Source organism: Lutjanus erythropterus, chromosome 22 (genome assembly GCF_056507025.1).
Source record: "Lutjanus erythropterus isolate fLutEry1 chromosome 22, fLutEry1.hap2, whole genome shotgun sequence".
In the NCBI taxonomy this organism is placed as follows: Eukaryota; Metazoa; Chordata; class Actinopteri; order Lutjaniformes; family Lutjanidae; genus Lutjanus; species Lutjanus erythropterus.
Genome location: NC_139338.1, coordinates 11,227,644 through 11,246,717, shown reverse-complemented (window position 1 = coordinate 11,246,717; position 19,074 = coordinate 11,227,644). Strand labels below are relative to the sequence as shown.

The following is a 19,074-nucleotide window of genomic DNA, read 5'->3' as shown; positions in this document are numbered from 1 at the left end:
GAATGTGTGTGTACTCGCTCACACCTATGTGTAGGTGTATACACACACAGAACAGTCCACAAGCCCTGGCCACCTCATTAGCCTGCACCTCATTACAGGATTTTTCTATCTCAGTTTTCAGCTCTCTGCTTCTCAGGCCAGTGGTTCTATATATGACAGGACCTCCCAGAAGCACTGTAATAATAAGATGAACTTAACCCCGTATAAATGAATGGAATCAAGTTAATATCCGTGTTAAGTTGTTTAGGGAAGCTGCACTGATAGTCCCTCAAGCCTGCTGAGCCAACTTCTTACAGCACAGCAGAAACTAAAGTGACTCGTATCACATTTACATTTTAAGTATTTAAGTAATACTGCTATCCAGAGCTACTTTACAGTGATTTAACAGATCCAGTAATGTGTGCCTTGCCGTGTGTTTTACTAATGTGCCCCAAGTACCACTGATAGTTACTGTTATTATTTCAAATATAATGCTTAAGAGGGTTTTGAGATAATTAGTTCTTATATACCCTAAAAACACAGCACCCAACTGCTTTGTTCAGTAGCACTAACAAAGCAGAACAAAGAGCACCAACCATGCAGAGTGAACGTTTATGTGTATTTGATCACATGCATGACTGCAGGTATTATCTTATATCTTATATATGTAATCTTAATTTGCACTTCTGCGTGTGTTGCACCCATGCCAGACCATGCAGTGTGCTGATGCAAGGGTTTTCCCATTTCAAACTCCTGGGCAGACAAAAAAAAAGGGAACCAGATATTCAACATCTTTTCCTTGGCTTATAAATAATTGTCGTGCCGTTCTCTTCCATTCTGAATTTTCCTTCACAGAGTTTCTGACTATAAAAGTATGACACCCACTGATACCATTAACACAACCCATATTATTATATGTATATTATCATACATCATTAACCTTTTTGAACCAATTAATGCAATTCAAATGTTTATGAGTTTGCATTTGTCTTAAAGGAATAGTTCAGATTATTTGATGTAGGGTTGTTAGAGGTGCTTATCCATAGTTGGTGTATTACCTACAGTAGATGAATACCAGCATGGAAGCTAAGCAATGATCTGTTGTGGACAGAGTCAGCAAAAATTCTCCACCAGATAAAAAAAATAACACTTTAAGAGTACTCTGTATTTACAATATTTTCACCGCTTTACTTTGTTGTCAGACAGCCTTTTCTGGCAGCTGTTACAGAAGCCAAATATCACTCTCTCCAAACCAACCAAACTCCACAGACAAAATCAGACATTTTGCTGACCATGTCCAGAGCATTATATTGCTCAACTTCCATGCTGTTACTCCTCTCTGCTTCTCTAGCGGCATGCTGTACCTCATACAAACCTACTTTAAATAATCCATAGTAGCCCTTTTAAATCATCACTTCTGTGCATGTTTTATTTCTCTATATTATCAGGGCCACTGATGATGTTACCACCTATTATCTGCCCAAAACAAGAGGGGAGAACCCTGCTAGGTGAGGTGGTGTGTGTGCAGCAGGTAAGAGGAGGGGGGATCTCACCTCTTGGACAGAAGCTTGTTGAAAGAGAGGAATAAGAGGATTAGTTCTCGGTATGTCAATGTGAATCTGCAGAGAGAGAAAGAGAGAAAAAACAAACACTGAAGCAACGGGCAGGTTAGCATAGATCTGGCCAATACAGACAGAGACAGACAGAGAGAGAGAGAGAGAGAGAGAGAGAGAGAGCAACAGTTAGTGGATTGGTGTCCTTGATTGAAGGCAGGCGAGGGTTTCGGTGGTCTGAAATGGATAGCAGAGGTGGTCTTGAATGCAAGTATGCACGTTGAGATGTCTCTGTGACACTATGTGCTCGGGAGCACGTTTGCATCTGTTTTTGTGTGTGTTGGGACCACATTTATGCCATTTCAGAGTGTCTGCCCCGCAGATGAATAACACGACAGGCAGGCATATTCGTCAGAAGGGAGCCAGACGGATGCAGGACAGCGGCTGGAGCCAAGCCAGCTGAAACAGTCCAGACCAGACGATCGGACTGTCTGTGAGAGTGTGTGGCTTGTTGCTTGACAGGGACTGGGGGATTGAGCTGTACTCACAGTCCTGTCTGCTCTGTCCACCTTACCTCTGTCACCTTTGGCTGCAGCACCAAAGACTCAGGACTCATCCTAGGAATGTCTATGTGGATCTGACACAATATGGGAGAGAAAGGTGTTAGAGACACACACATACATACACACACACACGTTTACACTCTCAAGTACCATTGTAGAAGTCCCCTTCATGCAGCTGTCCTCAATACTCACCATTTAAACCCATTTTTGGCCAGTTGTAAGACTTTCTCAGATGTTCTACGGAAACTGCAGGCTCAAAGGTTTATTTTGGTCATTTTCAACCTGGTCATATTCTCATGATTGATGCCAATCTGACTAAAGTAGATATGCATGCAGTTAGCTACAATAATTTCTGCATTTACTTCTGGTCGGGGGGGATGCAAAGGTGTCACTCAGAAGTGTTTCCATGGTGATTTATTGCATTGATTCACAAATGTCAAAAATGTATTTTCTAAATGTGTATTAAAACACGGAAAAAAAGTCCTGAGTTTTCTGTTGTAGATGCTTTGAGTTTAAATGACCATAACTACGAACTACAACACCATCATGGAACACGGAGTAGAATTTTTTTTGTTCGAACTCACATCACATAATCGCCATCAAATACTAGCGGGACCTACCCAGCTCTCACTGCCGGAGATGGAGGCTGTTTTCTGGGAGAAAGTGCAACAAACATCTACTGCTATCTGCTGCATTTTTAAGACAAAACCAAAGCATTTTTCCCAGTTGAAACACCAGGTGCTCTTCTGAAAATGCTCAGCCGGGAGAAAATGAGAAGACTTTAGTGGCGGAGCGTTCTTTCAGCTATGATACTCTGGTTGCTATGATATAAAAAATCTGTGAAAGTAATGGGTAATTTATGTTTTGCAAATACCTAATTTCCCAGATAGTTTGTGTTATCAACAAATGCTGAATGTAGAAATGTTGGCCCGAGGTAGAACAGCCAACTTGTTCTGGTCTTTTCTGTGGATGAGTGGAAAGCTGAAGACAGAGCCCAGTACGAGGAGTAAGAGCAGGACACAGTTTGTGGTTGCCAACTTGTCCTGCCCCTCCTCCGCTATGATTGGACGACTGGGCCTTCAGCCCCTTGTCACGGTGCAGGCATTTGTAGCAAAGTGTAAACAGGCGCCATTCCAGGTTCATTCAGGTTGTATTTCAGTGGAATAAGAACACCAGTTAACAGTTTGATACACAGTATACTGAAGAAAAACACAGACAAGTGCACCCCTTTTCTGTTTTCTGTTTTTTTCCAATTCATTCAATCAAGACAGAAAAGAACTGGAATTGAATTGGAAAGATTTCCACCGCAAGTATGTTTATCTTTGTTTTCGTGACTGACAGAGTGAATCAACTAATCAACCAATTCAAATCTCTCTCGATGCACAGGTCCGCATGACACATCATTGAGATTTGGGAGGTGTGAACACCAGCTCCTGTGCCACCTACAGCTACCCATAACACATATCTCTGCATAGGTTCACATGTTTATCTGTATCTTCAGAGTAACATAATTGCTGCATTAGAAAGGAGCGTTTCAAATGATCTGTGTAAAATTTAAGTTTATTTGGAAAGCTTTGGAAAGTCTTTGATCGTGTTGCTTTGATCATGCTGCCTGCCCTGGTATACTGTGTTGTGCTAGAGTCACGTTTCACAAATCTCTAAAACAAAAGTGGCAGGTGAAAAAGTAGCATGACTCACAGTCAAAACAGCCACAATTATGAGAAGACCCAGACTGCAAAATACCAGAATTCCTCTTTATCAAGTAAATACAAATTGACTGAGCTCAATGTGTTATGTTGGATATTAAGATGGAGCAAAATGACAGCAAGCGTAATGACCCTGTAATGCTTGTACTACTGATCCCACTAGAAATCACCAACCTTCCATGCAATGCTATGAGCAGCATTCAGTCCACTGTTTTGATCTGCTGACCCATAATGCTGACCGTCCACAACCCCATACACAACAATAGGTAGATCACACAAGCTAACAGGAAAGCTGCATGTATACAAAAAAATGTACTACAAGATAAGTCAATGTAGGGCTTAAATTTGAGAGATTTGACAGCAAGGGGACAGATTTAGAAGGGCTGCCAGTGTGTCTCAGCAGGATGTGTAAGTGCTTGTTAAAACCTGATCAGCCCATAACATAACAGGGCTCTTTCTGAAGCATTTCTGCTCCCTAGTGGTCAAAATTTGTTTAATGCAGCTTTAACAGTTTAAATAAATCTGCTGTTTTAAACACCCATCTCCAGCGTCGGCTACCAGACCACTCCCTGTAACTTCTGATAGCTTAACAAGAGAGTACAGCTAGATGTTTTTCTCAACACCTTCTCTTGGGAAGGAACAAAACCGCAGGAGTACTTCAGAAAGCTTGCAGTGCATGCTGGGACTTCTACAATGGCTACATCCATATGCATATGCATACACACAAGCTGTTTGGGCAAGTTACCAACAACATAAATAGATATATAAAAGAGACAGATGGACAGACACAAGAGGAGACACAAACTATAGAGACAGATGGAGAGATTTAGATTGGCTGATGGACCATCCCATATGGACAGAGACAGATACACAGACAAATGAGACATATAGGTAAATGTAAAGTATGCAAATACATATACAGCCACTTAAACATAACATACAACCTACTGTCATGTGCACTTTGAGTGCCAAACTAACATATGTACAAACACACATAATCACACACAGAGAAAAAAAAAATCACTAGAAATCACCGCTCACTCCGTCAACACAGTGTTGGAACAAGCAGAATTTGGCAGAAAAAGAGGCTTCAAGACGCGATCCAAATAATCATCAAAACAAAGTATGCCAGCTTCCTGGCACAGTGCAGAGGAGATCAATGGGAAATTGGACGGGATATGAGAAATGTGTGTTTTTGCTATCGACAGCCCACTTTGATGTTTCTTATCGGCCTGAAATGAATGGGAAGTAGTCGAGTGTTAAAATGAAAGAGTATGTGGGGGGAAGAGAGACAGATAAACAGAGACGGAGTGAGAGTAAAAGTAGATATTATTTTCAAAGTCAAAGAAAAGTGTTCATTTAAGTAGCTTTCTGAAGCTCGGGGCTGCTTGTCTGTGAAAAGAGCTTGACCACACTCCTTCCATGTCCACACAGACAGACACACAGACAGCAGTCCGAAGAGTACATGAGGGGGGAAAAAGGAAGGGACAGAGAGGAAAAGAAAAGCATGGAGCTGGGTTCTAGTAATCCTGTCTGCAGGGCCGGATCCTGTCAAAACACACACTTATTCAGACACACAAACACAAACAGTCTTGAGTCCTGGATTTGTGCTGAGGGAATACATTAGTGACAAGAAACTGTTCTTGTAATTAGAAGTGGAACCTTTTGTAGTTGGTCTTTCATTCTGTCCGTCAAGTTCTGGGATTCAGACAGGTGTTAAAAGTCAGATGTCGAAAAAATGATTAAACAAATAAGAAGTTAATAGGAGACATGTATGGGTGTGTGTTAGAGCACACATCATGTGCATATACCTGTCTGTATGTGTCCTGATGGTGTTCATCATTGCGGGAGTCATAGTATTGCTGGATGAACCCAAAATATTCTTGTCTCTTCCTCTGCAGGACACTGTCTCTCCTTTCTGCGTTTGCTGGCAGGTAACCCTAAGAAAAGGTGAGAGAGACAAAGAAAAAAGATGAAGATGTGGTCTAATTTTTTTTTTGACATGTTTTACATCATATTATCCAACATACAGTGTTCTTTTTTTAAGCAAAATCGATATAACAATCAACCAATATTATCACCTGATATTGGCCAATCAAACCTTTATGTCTATGAAAACTTTTCAAGACAACATTATGCAGATTGTTTTTATTTATTATCTTCATTGACAGCATTTTATGTATATTTAACCGTTTTTCTTAATTCAAATTTAATAGATTTTTCTCTATTTGTGCTTTCTATTTATAGGCACTTACAGTTATTAAAAGAAACTGCTTAAACTTTACAGTTTCAGAGCCCTAATATCATTTTAAAAATGGTAAAATGTTCTGCCTCAATTACATAGCTTTATCATAAGTGCTTGATAACCACATTTCAGGGATCATTGAAAAAATGTGTCTTCATGTATATATTCTGTTCTGTATAAAGAATATCAGCCTATATATCGATGTCAGTATGATTGTATATTTCACAATAAAATTGAGCGATACCTATATTAGGAACTCTACACACACAAAAGCAATGCTTGAACCAGGATTCAAACCCTTGCTGCTAGGCAAGAAGGTTGAAAAAAGTATATATAAAAGTAATACTACCCACTGTGCCATCTTGCTGTACTAAAGTACCTGTAGAAGTGATAGATCTGTTGGTGACTGAGAAAAAATGCTTTGACTTTTTAATGTACTGTATAATTCAAAAAATGAATAATCCCATGTGTATGAACGCTCAATATGAAGCTTGCTGAGCTTAAAGACTTGGAGTAGAAATAGCTAGCCTGGCTCTGTCTGAAAGTAAAGAAAATGTTTCACCTCTAAAGCTTACTAATTACCACACTGTATGTTTTTTGTTTAATGAATATTTTAATTAGTGAGCTTTTGAGGTGTTGGCAGGTGAATTTTGCAGTCTTCAGACAGAGTAGTTCTAGCAGTTTCAAGTCTCTTTTTTAAAAGATTATTATTTGGGCTGTTTTCCTTTATTTGATAGGGACAGCTGAAGAGGATCAAGAAAGGGGGTAGAGAGAGAGAGGCGATGACACGGCAAAGGCCTACAGGCCAGAACCAAACCAACGACCGCTGCAGAGGACTGATAGCCTTAGGACATGGGGCACATACTTGATCAGCTGAGCTACAGGGGCAGCCCAAGATCCGAGTCTTTAAGGTAGGCAAACCACCTCCTGTTAGCTATCGAACTGACACAAGTGAGAGTTGACCTTCTTATGTAACTTTCAGCAAGAAAGAGATTTAGCTTATTTCCAAAATGTCAAACTTTTCCTTTACGTGTCAAATGTTCTAAAATCTGTTTTCATCAGAACATCAATTTTCAAAATATAAAATTACAAACCATGAGGTTTATATAACATACTGTATGCTTTATCATTAGCCTGTAAATTTCAAGTTGCCCTTAAATGTACTATCAACATTCTCAAAGCCTTACAACATTGCACTAATAATAGTGCAGACCTATAAAAATGTTTGCAAGTAAGCAATAATAGTCTACAAACTAATACACCTGTTTGTTTGTCAACACACAGGCTTCAGGGTCCACATGGGACTCATTAATTCAGCTCTGTGGATATTCAGTAAAACTGTCTTTTCAGTGTCTGAAACTACATGACATTTTATGTTATTTTTCTGTATCTCTTGTTTATTTGTCTGTCAGTATATACTATTTAATGAGCATTTATTTCTAAACTCTTGTTCTATAACCTTGACTCACTTTGAGTTCGTTAGCCAAGTTCAAACACAAACCAAACTCTGGGATTACAAACTCTGTAAATGACACACTTCACTTTGCAAAGAAACTTTCTGCTGCTGCTTGACCAAATGCTTTCTGCGTCTTCGGGGAGCTACCTACAGTATGTGTGTGTGCGCTTCTGGGAATGTGTTTGTCTGGCAGTTTATGCGAGCACACATTTGTGAAAGTGTGTATCCTCCTTGTGCGGCTAGGCAGCAGGCTTATGCAATGAGGAGCAAGTCAACTCCAAACTGAACAACAAATCTAAAGTCTATTAAAAGCGAGAGCTGGGACCAAGGGCTCTAAAATATTCACCAAGTTAAAAATCCTCAAAACAGAACTCAAACATGACTGCTAGCTGTAAAGTTTTGTCTTGGGTTGTCTAGCTGTTCAACTTACAAAAGGTCCTTAAAGCAGAATTTCCTTAAATGTATGACAAGAGGGTTTATTTATCATCCTTTTGAACAGTACTGGAGGACCCATCTTCTGGGGTCTTACAAATTGATATGAATGTTACTGAAACTAGAACTGCAATAATTAGTCAACAGACAAAAAATCAGTAGCCAAAACGGTCTGATTCAGCTTCTCAAATATGATTTTTTGCTTTTATGACACATATATTTTGAAATATTATAGTAATACCATGAATATGTGATGACTAGTCTCCTACTGGTTTCGATTTGAGCAGCCCGATTTAAGATTTACAAGAACAATTGTGAACCTATCCTAACCACTTCAGTCATGTGATAACAGGTAATGTGATATACAACCATCTACTGAGTGAGAACTGAGCAAACCCCATGACAACTAAGGAAACTCCAAGCACTGATGAGGACAGTGAGATACATTTGAAAGCTCCAAAAAATAAAACAGCAAAGGGAATTTCATTAAAAGATGTAGTGCTAAGTCACGTGACTCATTATGATGTCCCCAAAGCCAGACACAGGTCATGTAGTGAGCTAAAAGCTACTAAGTTCAAGAGCAAACCTCCAAGAGTTCTGTTAAAATGCTTTAGCAAACAGACAGATGCTGCTGTAGACCAGTGCTCTCTCCATCAATCTGTCTGTCTCCTACATCTATTTGTCATCACTTTCAATTTAAACTAAGCACTTTTCTGAGAAAGCATTTGGCTGCTGTTTAGTCGCATCTGAGAGTTCTGAAGAGAGAGTTTTGGACCGGCTATAGTGGAATCACCATCAAACTAAAGTTATCTACCTGCACCAACAAGAGACACCAAGCTTGACGGAAAAAAACATCACTGGCCTTAAAAGGCTGATATTGACTGTGTGTACTATATGTGTGTGTTTCTTATCTATGTGCATCTTTGTCTTTGTTATGTCTTTGTTGTTTTTGGAGGTGGGCTGCCACTTTTTGGTAATACAGAAACCATAAACACACACATAATATCAATTTTGGGCAACTGTCTAAAGGAAAATCAATAAGAACGGCAACAGAAAAATTCTCTTTTTGAGACTAGAAGCTTATTTGTTGGTTACAAACACACAGCAGAATAAACACACTGTGAAAAATACACATACTCTGTAAATAAAAAACACCATGGTTCCTCACACTCCTATGTATGTTATGACATAGATCACATTTCACATTCCCTGTTAGTCTTTTTCAGTGTCTTTAGTACCGTCATTCAAGCTATTTTTCATTCTCTTTATCTGCTGGTTTCAGTTACTCACCCTGAGAAACAAAAATGAAAATCCTTTTCCAACCAAAACACTCTGAAGGAGTCAGACTCCTCATCACCCACACCTCCTATCCTGTCTAGATCCAGGTGGATGTATCTGTTGGCCAGTATTATTGGCTCGATATTGGCCAAGCACAGTCATACTGGTATCTAGGATTGTGTACTGGACGTCCAATTCTTTTGTGACACCAACCTAACTGCTTCAATCATATCAAGTGTTGAAAAATGCACATGGAATGTCATTCAGAACCAAATTTCGATACCTACAGAGTAAATCTTATCAGCATAAGTGAGCCCTTAAGTACGCAGCATGCTTGTACCAATATCCAATAATGCAGGAAAACACTGTCAACATTACCACCACAGATCATTGTTTTGTATTGTTTATCTCTGCCAGCTACATCTCTGCTTAGATAACTAATGTTACTTGTTAGCTAACCAGTGCAGCTAACCTGCATCTGCTAGTTGGTGAGACTGTTCACCCCAACATTGTTATATCGGTCCCACAAGTCCAGATGTCCAGTATCACTCAGGTTCCAATCCCACCTATCTGACTGCTGCCTGTCTGTCTGTGCTGCCAGTCAGCCAGTCGGTCACATTCATGTCCACAAAAACCAGGCTCAGCACTGGCTGGGACTTTCTCACTGTTGTTCTCTAGCAAAAAAAGTCCTTGCATCGCATGCTGAAACGGCTCTGTATGCAAACTTGCGTGACACGAGCGTGCACACAAACACCAACCAAAACAGGCCAGCTACAAAACAGTGGGCTTGGTGTTATGTGCACTCTGCCAAATGAGGGAGAGGGGAGCGTGTGTGTGTTGAAGGTTAATGGACAGCTTAGTGGAGGTCAACCACACTGCAGCTGCATTACTGCTCGATAGGACAGGACCACACACATACACAAACAGAAGGAGTTGAAGAGTGTAAAGAGGACACAAACTGTCATACACTACTCTGTGATTTTATTTTATTACTGCTCTTTTTTTAATGATAGGATGTTACAGGTCTGTGGTTTCTGATTACCAAGGCTAGACACTATTATTCTTGTTTTATTATGCATGGATGGGAAAGTATGCAGCTAGCACAGCCTTTCTTTTTGAAACTGGAGAATTAAAATAACTGAGTAAATCCCTCAGTAAAGTGCATTAAGTGCCCAAGATCTAAGTGTACTTATGCATGAACCTGAGTGACTAATTTTCATTTCATCTGTGGTCTGCTAGTTAAAAGGGGTGAGTGGAGACATTAAAAAAAACTTAGACGGAAGACTGAAAGTGAAGCATAAATGCATGACGACTTTGCATGACCTGCCAGCGGTACAAAATGTGGCAGCGCAGAGCTTCCTCCTGCCTAATCAGTCCACAGAAACCTCATCTCTTCATTCTTCCTTACATCAATCTACTCCTCGATCCTTCCATCCCTCTAATGGATCCACCACTTCACTAAGCTCTCTAAAAAAAAACAGTCAGAATATGCTTGGGGAATCCATTTGGGGAATTTAAATGAAATGCTGTTTTTTCTAGTTAGTCTTCTCACAATCTAAATTGATTTCTACTTTGCAGCCGCACATTATCCTGGAGGCAGGCTGGAAACAAACTGTCCCACTACGGACACAGCAAAAGTTGGAAAAACACAACTTTACTTCTTTTGAAAATTTTCTTGTCGCTCTCGTGTCCATTCTCACTCTTGCATCTGATGAGCTGAGTTTCACTGCATGATATGAGTTTAGAAACATCCACATGAGAATTGATTTCGTTCTGTGACTCACCGCCTCTCAACTGCAACTATTAAAACTTTGTAGAGATAAAATGGAGCATGATTCTGCATCACCACAACGTATTTATTACCTCTAATTTATTCATAAACTTTTCCTTAACTGCGTCTGTATTTTTTCAAACTAAATGACCAATAACAGCCAAGTAAGAGGCACATTCATCCAATCAGGTGTCAAAGGGTTCCTGCTGGCAACATGGACACTATTTAAGTGAAATGATCTGATTAAAAGTGTGCTTACATGCCAAATCCTTAATCAGAAGATAACTTTTTTGAATGACAAATTGGTACCGCATGCTGTCAAGCATCTGATCTACTGGAAATGTGACAGAAGAAGAAGAGGTTCCAGTTTGCCAGCTGCAAGGAGAGATTCCAGCTGGTAATTTTCAAGATGGACCCACTTCGTACCCTGGGATCAATATTAGTGTCTTAAAATCTTTTAAGGTTTCTAACAAAAATGGTGTATCCACTACTGACCAGTTCTATTTTGCTATCACCATGTTTTTGTCCCTTCGGAAACTCATTCGTGACACATCACCTACACTCATTATTTTCCTACCGATTTGATTATCAAAGGTTTACACCACCCCTCTCAACCTGATTGAAAATTCCTTACGTTCTGGCCAGTTCAGGCCAGTCTTCTCCAATTGACGTATTTACATAAGGTGCTTTTATTCTGATTGGGCTGTTACTCTGATTATTTTTGGAATATTAGGGTCCATGCAAATAGAGGCAGCGAGTACACAGGGAGTTTAGTTTCCCAGTGTAGAGTCTCATCTTCATTTTGATCATTTTCAAGATGTGGTGTTCACTTGGAAAATACACATTCCTGTATCATCATACCAGATCATTACAGCATTCAGGCTGCTGATTGTTCACTGCAGGTGTGTCTGGATTCCTGAAAATCTCAGCCAAATCATTGCTTGAGTTGATGGCACACCTGCAAGCAGGCAGAGAGCCGAATGATCAGAAGCCTGGAAACGGTGTTTACTTGACACAGCATCTCAGTTTTTATTGCTGTTCTCAAATTAGAATATCCAGGTTTCTCAAAATTGGGGCAAGAGCTTATGATTTCTGAAACACAGATATGGTGTTTACATGCAGGGCTCAACATTAACACTTGCCCACCTGCTTGGGGCGAGTAAACTCTGTGTTTGAGCAAGTCGAATGTCTCATACAGTTGTCCTTTCAGGCATGTGACAAGTAAATGTGATTTCTTCATCTATTTTCTTGTGTCATTGATTGACTGGCAGCTCTGATCCCAAATACACTGCATGATGGAATAAAGAGCGCCGTCTTGTTTTTGGCTTACAATGATCTTTCAGCTACCTGAAACTGACCAGTGTTTCCATTATATTATGTTAGATTTATTGTTCCCAATGCTCTGCACAGTAAGCAGTGGACAACGCTGCTTTTCACTCATCTTCACTATTCCTTTACAGATAGAGAAGGTCAAATGCAGAAGAAGATATACACAAAAAAGGCAACATCTTTCATTTCCTGACGTTGGACCTGTTTACAAAATCAATTTACTCGGGTCTTAGAAGCTAATATGAGGAGGTGACAGTGAACCTGTGCTTTCATGAACTACAGTCAAAGCGTACAAACTGAAAAGGAATAAAATGTTCCAGCTGAGGTGTGAGATGCCTCTAAGACTGACCTCAAGTGTGCTTCAAATGAAAAAAAATCACCTTGTTATTTACTCTCAGGCAATATAATTATGTGTCTGGTTGTAAGGCATCAGTTTAACATAATAATCTCTTAAATCTGTCCCCGCTGCCACCGCTTCCTGATACATCTCATATAACCCTTTAGCCTTATCAATATTTCCACAGCCAGTTAGTTTTCTTCTCTCCCACTACTTCACATTTAACAGCCACACTCCATTAGCAAATGTACATATTGCCACAGGCAGACATTCTTCCACAAAGCAGAAAAGCCATTTAATTTCTCCGTTCTCCTTCAGGCTCGGACACAAAGTGCTCTTTAAAAAAATGAAATAAGACGATATTATTTCTGAAATAATAAGAAGTTCGACCGGATGTGTTTTTGAGGCCGGGGGCAACCTGTGGAGCCTCTTGCTCAAATATCGAGAGCGAGCTATCCAATGAGGCTAAAAATTGCTCTTTCTCCCTCTCAGCCTGGTTTCTTCCTCTTTTTTGCCTGCTTTTTAATTTCCACGCTGGCTAATAACCATGGAGACAGTTATGGACGATTTCTGTGATGTGGTGTTAAATGCATGCCAGTGGGGGAGCATTACTGAGCTCTAACCTCGAAGGGGAAACTTGTTTCTCGTCTTTGTCAGGTAAAGAGGAGCGTGGCTCAAGCATGCCTGCTGGAGGGGAGAGAAAAATCAAATAAGTTGGTGCACGCTGGTGAGCAGGAGAAGGGCACAAGGGACACCACTGGAGTGAAGTTTTATTAGGTGCCTCTGCCAAGTTTATGGAATACAGCGTGGGCTGTGTGAGTCTGAGCGTGTGTGTGTGTGTGTGTGTGTGTGTGTGTGTGTGTGTGTGCGGCAGACGGAGAATAGATTTTTTCGAGCCTGATCCCTCCTATCTATTTCTCCACTGGATCATACCACAGACAGGACAGAGAAGGCAGTCAAGTGTTATGACACTTCAGAAGATATGAGTGCTTTTGACACTGTGCCCACTTTTCGCTTTAATCCAAACCTTGGATTTAACCCTGGGATAATTCACGCTGCACGAGGCTTGGAGATCTAGAAATCTATTGAAAAACCCTGTGAAGTGAGATAACTCCAGATATGGATCTGAAGTTTGCACAGTCAATATTTATCAAAGTCATCTGGACACACGTGTTCTCAATGAAGATATGAGTTGTATTCCATTATACTGCATTTAAACCTGTTTAAGACATGTCCAATCTTTGTCTATGAAGGAGAGGAACAAGAGATAAAACACCTCAGCTTGTGATGGCCATGCTGGAGAGCAAAACAGCCTTTTGGTTTTTGACAAAACAGACAGAAAGTAGCAAATCAAAAACAGAACCTTTCCCCTGAGCTCATGAAATAAAAAAGCGCTTCAGCAGCTTAAGGGCTTCAAGGCTTTGTTGGTTCACAGCTTCAAGAGGGGTGAGGGTATGACACTGAAGCTGTGTAGACCTGTATTTTAACAAAAAGATGACTGTTTTGAAAATGTTGTGCATGCAGTTGGTAAACAGACAAGCAGATTAGTGCAGGAGAGGTTGGAAGGCAGGGATAGATGCTAGCAATTTGAAGTACTGGCCCAACAGGCCACCACAACCCTAAATTTGGTGGCTAAAGTACATTTTTGGTGGCTTGTATGTAAAAGAATATATACACAGAAACACTTGTTGTCAACATTTCCCATGATCTGTGATGTGGTGTTTCCTGAAGACATTTTTTCTCATGAAAAACAAACTAGCGAGTTAAAAAAAAACTGGCAGCATACACACCTGTCATATTGAGGCCACTTAAAGTCCTGCTTCCATTCACTAACTAAATTTCTCATACTTCACTAAATGGTTTCCATTGACAGTCCACCTTTTGAGTTTCTGGTTCTTCTGTCAGAATCACATTAGCAGTTTGAGCAGGCTTAGCATACTCCTACCTCAGCAGCCCTGACATATCAGTAGCTAGTCAAAAAGTAGTGTTCACTGTTTTCTGTAGAATGTTTCACTGAAAGTCGTGAAAGAATCAGGATATTTGTGGAGCTGTAAAGTTGTGTTAACAAAACCTTGCTGTAGGGGTATAAATCTTGATAGCGGGGGGCCACGTAAGTGATGGCCACAGAGTAACTTCTTGTGGCCACAGGCCCTAGGGCCATGGTTAATGCAGAACTCTGCTTAATGGGTTCCAGTGATTAGTTTAGCTTAGCACAAACATTATAAGCAAACAGCTTGTCAGCACATCTAAAGCTCTAACACCGCTTGCTAACTTGAAGTGATGCAAAGAAGCAAACATCAGATTGTTTCACTTTGTCCCCATGAGGATGCCCTACTCTACCATCTCTTTTTATGAACTTGCACCTTTCAGCTTACATGATCCACAACACCCTTTTTATGTCCTATTTTGTCCTCAAATAGGATGAGGTTTGGAAGAAGAACAGAAAACTAACGGGGGTAAGTAAGTAAACTACCCTCCATTCCTGCCTGCTCGGTCACTGAATGTTAGTAAGCAATGTGAAGCTGTATTCCCTAAAATGTCGAACTACTCCTTTAGGCTGAATGCTGCTGGAGGTCAAACTATCATTTATACAGGCCACAGTGCAGCTGTGCTTTACAGCTCCAATATTCAATATAAAACACTGTACGTAACATATAGGTATACACATATGCCCACACAATCAACACCCACACTTGCATGCTCATGTAATTTATATACTTGCAAACACAGAAAGACAAACACACACAATCGAACGACCCAAACAGGAACAAACCATTAATGGGGTATTATCTATGGTACATTAGCTTAAACACCCAGACACAAACACATGTAGACACACAAACACACATACACAAACAGCTAAAGTGCTGAGGTGCCCCTCCCCTCTCCCCCGTGCTCGGCTGCCTTCACTGCAGTCAATGCTTTGCAACTTCATACGGCGTTATGAGCCCTCACTTCAGTAGAGTACCAAACAAAGCAGCCGTTAATGGTTAAAGCGCCCAGTTGGTAACCTCCCACTACCAAAAAACACAAACAGGCGCGCGCACACACACACACACACCTTTAATGACATCTTTTCTGCGGCACATTAACTATTGTGCAGTAATTAATGGGAGAGTCACGGCGTTCAAAAAGCCAGTCTTCTCTCTGCAGACTAGGAGCTGTACACCACAACAATGGCTTAATGAGTAAACACACCGCGCGTCTCATGAATAAATTATTTGTGCCTTGCAATTCATTTTCCCTATTGAAGTTTGAAAAAAAGGCAGGACTGTTACCAGTCTTCATAAATCACAGAAGGGAGGGGGTTGGGAGAGAAAAAATGACAGCAACTTTTTGTGTGTGTGTGTGTGTGTGTGTGTGCCTAAGATTCTCTGTAATGCGTATTATTTGAGCGGTTGAATCTGTGTTCTCACTTGCATGTTTATTATTAAGTAACATAGCTTTTTGCCTGTGTGTGATTGTATGTAAGTATTTTTGTAAGCATCCTTATGTTTTACACAAGTAAGTGTTTCTAGCTGGTGTCTAAATGTACACTAAAGTGTGTGTGTGAGTGTGTATGCTGTGCTTAAAACTTACTGAAAGGAGCTTCCATGTTATCGGCCGGACTTGTCGTGGGATTCCAGACCAGCTGAGTTTCCGTAGTTCCTCTGTAAAACAACAAAAACACCAGTAGGTCCATATTAGATTCACCACTGCTCCACCAACCGAGCCAAACAGCCGCCCCAACTCTCAAATATTGACAATGAAGAAGGGAATCCTAATGATATTTTAACTAATCGATATTCTAAGTAAAATATATACTTACAAAATAAATAGTTCTAGAGTATTATTGGCTGAGCTGCATTTGAAGCTGTTGTAAAATACTATAAAGAAACACCTGTGACAACATTACATGACTATTAGTAATCAAACATATTGCTTCAAAATGTCAAATTTTGATTTACTGGGTGGGCTAACTGTGGATGAGTGGCTGTAAGAGTTGGACAGGATTAAGGAGGAAGATACAAAAGAAAAGCAACATGCTGAAATCATTTACAGAGAAATTGAAGAGCTGGAAAAGTCAATAAATGAAGCCAGGACCATTAAAAATACTATGTGGTCCATTCGCTACTACTACTACTACTAATTTGTGGTAAGTATGTAAACTTTGTAGCATATTATGCTCACCTTTCTTTGGCTGTGTTGTCAATTGACAGCAATATCATTTCTGTTACAGCATAGGATAGTTACTCTACACCATAACTCAGCTGCACAAATAATGGCAATTAATGGCTTCACATTGTGCCTCCTGCCTAACAATGCCTCTTAGCTCTTCTAAATCCACTGTAAACCGTGACATTTTGTAGCTTATTAGATTAATATTTCCTTGCAGTAAATGCTTACACTCCTTGTAGATTTTTGACTCGTCTCTCGTTGCCTGGGGCTTGACCAGCACCAGGCTGCATTATAAAATTGTGCAGAAAATGTTAGGTTTTGATCTCAAATATCGATTAGCATTAGCCTCAAGAATCCATCGAAAGACATCCTCCACTCCCTTACATAGTTTTGACATTTCTGACCACAGATCAAGGATTACGCAATAAAAGGCCAAAGACATACTGAGATGGAAGTGAAAAAGAAAAATAATTAATGTTTCAACAGTTTTGTTTCACCTCATCAAAAGGGGGGAAAAAAAGTATTTTCTTAAGAACCAATTTTTTTTTCAATTGTCCGTTTCTGTATCCAAGGATAAAAACGGTTTTCTCCACCTTCCACATGTGCAGAATGTGTATTTCTTAACCTGTAGCCAGAGCAGTGTGCGGTGCAGAAGGGTTTCCACCATGTTTCCATTGGCAGTCACTGAGTGGATGACATGATGAAGTCTAAAATCTGACAAAATCAATTTTACTTTTTAAACACTCTACATTCAGCATCAACCTTATGCTTTTTAGTGCTCATTTGGTGACTCCAGTGTACTCCTCCATCAACTGCGTTCCACGAACAAAATGAAAATCCCCATTCGCTCAGCCTGCTGTGGACGTGTCTCAGTCACCTCAGTAGAAGATGCAGCGACTGCAAACATCGCTCACGTCAATCAATTGTGACAGCAGGAAGTGCACTCGCGCCACACAAGCATTTCAAAATAAAAGCTGATTTAGATCATTTCATTCGTCTCTTTAGCCTCTTAAGTAAAACGGCGTGGTCTTCAACCTCGCGGGCCGGATAGAACAGTCATGCAGGCCGGATACGGCCCGCAGACCATACAATGCCCAGGTCTGTTCTACTGTAATGCAGGCAAACCCAAATATTAATTCTATGGCCTTGAATGCTAACAAATACACCCTACTGTGCTAAAAGGAATCCATTTACATATATGACTCAAATTTATGCCACCAAAAACTATTTTCAAACCATTATTGGATCAGCAAGTCACTCTTCATTCAAGCAATCAATCAATCTACCAACTAGCCAGCCAACCATGTCTTCACCATCCAAACTTCCTTTCCTGTCTGTCTTTTCCTTCACCGAAATTATCTGATGGGTTAGAAGCGGATTATTTACTACACTCTCCCCCGGCCGGGTGGGAGCGCCGGGAGGCTATAATGTAAAATAAATCTGATGGAAAGGTGCAAATTGAACTTTTAAATTGGCGGAGAGTAGTTCCCTTTGGGTCCATGAAGATCCAGAAAATATGGCTTAATGTTAGAGGATACACATTACAGCCAGCCCATATCCCCCTCTCTATCTCTAACACACACACACACACACAGACAGTAAGAGAGCATGGGTGCGTGTGGGATCACTAGTGACTCAAAGAGAAAAATTGCTTGTGGTATTTATCAACCTGTGTCTTCCATTTCATCCTATTTTCCATTAATCAAAAATAATAACTAGACAATAATAAAGGTGTAGGATATAATTTGCCTGCACCAGAGAGGTATCATGACTATAAATAGAACTAAAGCTATTGTCTGCAACAGTTTTTGCTCAGGGCTCAAACATGACTTCATTCTTGACTTATGTCTCCACCCAGCTTCACTGACACCACAAGAGATATGAAGGCAGAGTCTATAGACAAAGGACAAGATGTTGGTATCAGAAACATTCTAGTTTCCGTTTGTTGTCTGTTTGTATGCAAAATAGTGCTGACCAATCATTGCTGAGGGGCTTTGGATACATGCAGATAGACAATCTGTGTGGAGAGCAAAAGAGGTGGAACACATTATCAAAATACAATCCTGCAACCCATTGGATATGGTCTGATGACAATTTAGCTTTTTATTACCTTATTTTAATTTACTGGCATTCATATACAGTTATTTGTTTATAGAGATTAGGCTCCAACTCCATTCTTGTGTCTTCACAACTGTGGACAAGACATGTCTTAGTATGGATGTCCACTGCCTACACCAGAGGTCCTCAAACACTGGCCACTGCTCCCA

General features: G+C 40.3%; 1 protein-coding gene across 3 annotated transcripts in view; it reads right to left on the bottom strand.

Annotated features, from left to right (window-relative positions):
• Positions 1 to 19,074, bottom strand: part of tbc1d22a (TBC1 domain family, member 22a) — a 159,428-nt gene that overhangs the window by 109,577 nt on the left and 30,777 nt on the right. Inside the window, exons 6-9 of one of the 3 annotated variants that reach the window (XM_084711034.1) lie at positions 16,229 to 16,299; positions 5,613 to 5,741; positions 2,107 to 2,169; positions 1,533 to 1,598 (exon numbers count right to left, since the gene is read on the bottom strand). In XM_084711034.1, coding sequence (XP_084567160.1) covers positions 1,533 to 1,598; positions 2,107 to 2,169; positions 5,613 to 5,741; positions 16,229 to 16,299 — 329 coding nt within the window. The remainder of the gene's footprint in view (positions 1 to 1,532; positions 1,599 to 2,106; positions 2,170 to 5,612; positions 5,742 to 16,228; positions 16,300 to 19,074) is intronic. The other 2 variants (XM_084711036.1, XM_084711035.1) reach the window with 2 other exon arrangements.